At 41.2% G+C, this 5,484-nt stretch overlaps 1 protein-coding gene across 2 annotated transcripts in view; it reads left to right on the top strand.

The window, feature by feature from the left end:
• S100PBP (S100P binding protein) overlaps positions 1 to 5,484 on the top strand; it is a 41,487-nt gene that overhangs the window by 2,061 nt on the left and 33,942 nt on the right. For both annotated transcript variants that reach the window (XM_023507771.1, XM_023507772.1), the window contains exon 2: positions 5,034 to 5,150. In XM_023507771.1, coding sequence (XP_023363539.1) covers positions 5,114 to 5,150 — 37 coding nt within the window. In that variant the 5' untranslated portion in view covers positions 5,034 to 5,113. The remainder of the gene's footprint in view (positions 1 to 5,033; positions 5,151 to 5,484) is intronic.

Genomic DNA, 5,484 nt, shown 5'->3' on the forward strand with positions numbered 1-5,484 from the left:
TTTTTTTTTTTCTTGAGACAGTCTCCCAGTGCTGCGGCATCATCACAGCTCACAGCAACTTCAAACTCTGGGCTCAAGGGATTCTATTGCCTCAGTCTCCTGAGTAGCTGGGACTATAGGCGCCTGCCACAACACCTGTCTAATTTTTCTATTTTGGAAGAGATGAGGTCTCACTCTTGCTCAGGCTGGTCTTGAACTCCTGAGCTCAGGTGGGTCCCCATATTTTTTAATAAGTGGAGGTTACCAGAAAAGCAGGTAATGGCAGAGAAGTAACTAAGACTGTCTTGTGAAACTTCACTGAAGAACTTCAGTTATATTTTGAGGGTACTTTAATATACATCCCCTCATTTCATCCTCATGATAGTTGGCATTTGGAGTTAACAATATTTATCCTTTTTTCACATGGGTGTTCTCATCTATATTGAGGTTCAGAGACTTCATAAGACTCTTTAGGTGTCAGGGAGTTTTTTTGTTTTGTTTTGTTGGTAGAAATGGGGTCTTGTTCTTGCTTAGGCTGCTCTCAAATACTTGGCCCACAAATGATCCTCATGCCTCAGCTTCCCAAAGTGCTAGGATTATAGGCATGAACCACCATGCCTGCCACTTATGTATATGTTTTAAATTCTCCATAACATATTTTTAAAAATGAGGAAATAAAATTGCTAAGAGAATTATTTGTGCAAGTTAAAAATTTTATCTCCATTTCTACATATATAGCATTTTTTTTTTTGGCCGGGGCTGCGTTTGAACCCGCCACCTCCGGCATATGGGATCGGCGCCCTGCCCTTTTGAGCCACAGGTGCTGCCTTTTGCTCCCAGACTTGTTGGAACATTTCTGTGAGAGAAGCTCAGAAGAGCCAGTTTTATACATCTGGATGTCAAGTCACATAAGAATTAATAATTACTACCCAAGCATCATGGTGGGCACCAGTAGTCCCAGTTACTCAGGATGATAGCTTGAGCCTATGTGTTTGAGGTTGCTGCGAGCTAGAATGATGCTACCTGACTCTAACCTGAGGAATGGAGCAAGACTGTCTCAAAAAAATGTAAAATAGAAAAAGGGTTGGGTGCGGTGGCTCAAGCATGTACTCCCAGTACTCTGGGAGGCTGAGTTGGGTGGATTGCCTGAGCTTAGGAGTTTGAGACCATCCTGAGCCAGAGTAAGACCTTGTCTCCAAAAAAACAGGTAGGCATTGTGGCAGGAGCTACTTGAGAGGCTGAGGCAAGAGAATCGCTTAAGCCTAAGAGTTTGAGGTTGCTGTGATGCCACGGCACTTTACCGAGAGGTGACAAAGTGAGACTCTGTGTCAAAAAAAAAAAAAAATTGCAATGATTGTGAAGTATTACTATATTGGCCCTGTGTGTGCAAGTAGTTTTTCCAAATAGTGTTTTCTTCCAGTGATGTTTGGCCACATTCTGAGGTATTTCTCATGTTCTTCCATTCCACCTTGGAGGCCAAGGGAAAGCTTCTGTGTGTAATAGGGTAACTTAAATTACTATTTTCTTTTTTTTTTTGAGACAGGAGCCTCAAGCTGTCCCCCTGGGTAGAGTGCCGTGGCATCTCAGCTCACAGCAACCTCTAACTCCTGGGCTCAAGCGAGTCTTCTGCCTCTGTCTCCCAAGTAGCTGGGACCACAGGCGCCCGCCACAATGCCCGGCTATTTTTTCGTTGCAGCTGTCCATTGTTGTTTGGCGGCCCGGGCTGGATTTGAACCCGCCACCTTGGGTGTACGTGGCTGGCGCCTTAGTTAGCCACTTTAGCCATAGGCGCCGAGCCTTAAATTACTATTTTCTAAGAGCCGCAAAGCCCACTTTGGTAGCTATTTCTTGTACAGTTTAGTAGAGATTATACTGAATTTAGAGAGCCTGCGTTTGGGTTTTTTTTTTTGGAGGCAGAGCCTCAAGTTGTCGCCCTGGGTAGAGTGCTGTGGCATCACAGTTCACAGCAACCTCCAACTCCTGGGCTTCAGCGGTTCTCTTGCCTCAGCCTTCCAAGTAGCTGGGAAAGACTACAGGCACTGCCACAATGCCCAGCTATTTTTTGGTTGTAGTTGTCAGACTCGGGCTGGATTCAAACCTAGCAGCTGTGGTGTATATGACTGGTGCCTTAGCTGCTTGAGCTACAGGTGCCGAGCCCTGCGTTTGGCTTCTGTCTCTGCCACTTGCTGACCAACCCTGGACAAGTCTGTCATAAAGGTGGTAGGAAAAACATTGTCTTTGGAATTAGATCTGGGTTTGGATCTTTGTTCCACCATTATTGACTTTATATATTTAGTTAAGTTACCTAAAGCTCCTAAATTTAGTTTTCAAAGAGGGAAATCTATTGAACTCTCCATTTGGCCAGACATGTGCTTGGACTAAACCTTTTGGAAAGAGTTGAGATGAGGGACCAGTGGCGCAGAAAGGCTTATAAGAAACATAGCTGCTTAACCCCAGTACCTGTGATATTTGTGCTGACAACTATAACTTTAAGTTGAAGAAAAATTTTTTACAAAAGTCAACTTTTTTCTTTTCATTTTTTTTTTTCTTTTAGAGACAGAGTCTCATTTTGTTGCCCTCGGTAGAGAGCTGTGGCGCCACAGCTCACAGCAACTTCCAGCTCTTGGGCTTAGGTGATTCTCTTGGCTTAGCCTTCCGAGTAGCTGGGACCACAGGCACCTGCCATAATGCCTGGCTATGTTTTGTTGCAGTTTGGCCAGGGCTGGGTTTGGAACCCACCACCCTTGGTATATAGGGCCAGCACCCTACTTGCTGAGCCACAGGCACTGCCCAAAAGTCAACTTTTTCTTACTGTTGCCTAAAGAAATAGCTTCACTCCATAAAATAACTCACTCACTTTAGTTTACTTTTCATAGAGACACCCGCTTCAGTGCCTGGAACTGTTACAACAATTACTAGAACACAGTATTGATAAAAGAAAAGGTATTAGTGGCTCTAAGTTTAAATAACAGAAAATTGGTTTCTTTGATAAGATTAGTTTTACAAAGTTGTGTTTGAGAAGTATGAGTTGTAAAATGTGTCTTTTCAGTGCCTAGTTTATAATATAGTATATACCCTGTATATACTTAATATTTATTTTTTGTGTGTTTAATTTTTTCTTTTTTTTTGAGACAGACTGTCAAGCTGTCACCCTGGGTAGAGCGCTGTGGCATCATAGCTCACAGCAACCTCCCAAATCCTGGGCTTAAGCAATTCTCCTGCCTCCACCTCCCAAATAGCTGGGACTACAGGCACCTGCCACAATGCCCCGGCTGTTTTTCAGTTGCAGCCGTCGTTGTTTGGCAGGTCCAGACTGGATTCTGGATTCGAACCCGCCAGCTCAGGTGTATGTGGCTGGTGCGTTAGCTGCTTGAGCCACAGGTGCCGAGCCTATGTCGTTTAATTTTTAAGATTAGTAAGTTTAACTATTAGTTTCTTCTATAAGGAAGTTTCTGTAATTTTATAATCTTGTTTTTCTTTTTTTTTCTTTTTTGAGACAGTTTTACTTTGTTGACCTCATTAGAGTGCTATGGCGTCATAGCTCATAGCAACCTCAAACTCTCGAGCTCAAGTGATTCTCTTGCCTCAGCCTCCCAAGTAGCTGGGACTTCAGGCGCTCACCATAATGCCTGGTTATTTTTAGAGATGAGATCTTGCTCTTGCTCAGGCTGGAGCCCAGGAGCTCAGGCAATCTACCTGCTTCTGCCTCACAGAGTGCTAGGATTACAGGCCTAAGCCACTGCGCCCAGCGATCCCTCTTTTTTTCTTTCTGATTCTCCTCAGTACTTCATTGTCCATACCATTTTACATGATCTCATATTGGTGCTTTATTTTCAGTGTTGTATCTAGCAATATTATACATTCTTTGAGGGTGGGAACCATATCTTTATTTCTTGGAAGTGATAAAGAGGCTTATCACAAAGCTCAATGCTGTGTTTTGATTATAGCTCAGAAGATGTTTTCTAAAAGAATGTATGAACTGAAGCTAAAACTCAAGGTGTGATGTGGGGAATAGTGGACTGGTGGAAATTTTTACACTTTAAAAAGCTACAAGGAATTTTCCAAATTATTTTCTTTTAGCTTCTTAAGTATGATACAGGAAATAATCAGCATTTTTTGCCTTTCCTATATAGGTTTCATCTGTCATTAGCTATTTAAAATAAATTAGGTTTTAGGCTCGGTGCCTGTGGCTCAAGCGGCTAAGGCGCCAGCCACATACACCTGAGCTGGCGCATTCGAATCTAGCCTGGGCCCACTAAACAACCAAAAAATAGCCAGGCGTTGTGGTGGGCACCTGCTTGGGAGACGGAGGCAGGAGAATCACTTGAGCCCAGGAGTTGGAGGTTGCTGTGATCTGTGATGTCACGGCATTCTACCCAGCTGTGGGTAAAGAGCTTGAGGCTCTGTCTCAAAAAATAAAAATTAAGTTTTGATGAATACAAGTAAATTTAAGTAGAAAAGTAAAATGATACTGAGAAAAGTTTTTCCTTGACCTACTTCTGTCTTCCCACAGGTTATAATAGATACTGATTTTATGCTCATCTTTACAGGTCTTTTCTTTGCATTTATATATCTACTGAAAATGAGATTTTTGTGTGTGTGTTCATGATTAATATTTAGACTTTGGTGGAATCTTAGACATTGCCTAGTCCCCCTTCCCTATTCTTCTCCCATTTTATAAAAGAGGAAACAGGTCCAAATGGCTCAGTGGCTTACCCAAGTTATTAGAGCTGGTTAGTAATGTGATCAGGATGATAGCCCAGAACTTTGGATTCCCAAGCCAGTATTTATCCTACTTAAGTACCTAAATGATAGCCTTAAGAAAGTATAAATTGTTAAGAGGAATAAATTCTAGTTCCTCTAGTTGCATAATTTTTTACTGTTAATATTTTTTCTTTGATGTTCTTAACTCAGAAAATCCAACTTTCTGGTATTTAAAAAAAATCAAGATCAAAATTAATAGATGGAGCACCTTAAAGCATAATACAGTTGACTTTGTAATTAGCAGAGTTGAAAGTGATGAGAAGATCCTTTAATTTTCTTTGTGCCTGCAGGAAGGTGGGAGTCAATCATTTTGACAAGTCTCCTGAAAGGAACAGCTAGCAGGAGCTGAAACCTTTTTCCACTTGATTTCATGGCAAAGGCAGAGATCACTCCAGCAGCTCCACACAGTATGGAAGACAATTATTTATCTTCTTTTATTCTTGATTTTTTTTTCATTTCAAAAGTAATACATATTTGAGGTTTTTTAAGTGTAAACTGTGAGTGTTGTAGCATTTTACATAGTATATTTGTTTGTATATTGTATATATCATTGCATGAGATAGTAGATACCAATCTACTTCACTGTGTTTTTAAATAGTTGAAAAAATACTACAGAACATAAATGTACCACTATTATATTGAATAGTTTTCCTGGTAGGTGAACATTTAGGTTGCCTCCAATATTTGGCTACTTTGAATAACACTGAACATATATAAGTATTCTGTGTACATTTGTAGCAG

Source organism: Otolemur garnettii, unplaced genomic scaffold, assembly GCF_000181295.1.
Source record: "Otolemur garnettii isolate 467f Iridium unplaced genomic scaffold, OtoGar3 scaffold00204, whole genome shotgun sequence".
Taxonomy (NCBI): Eukaryota; Metazoa; Chordata; class Mammalia; order Primates; family Galagidae; genus Otolemur; species Otolemur garnettii.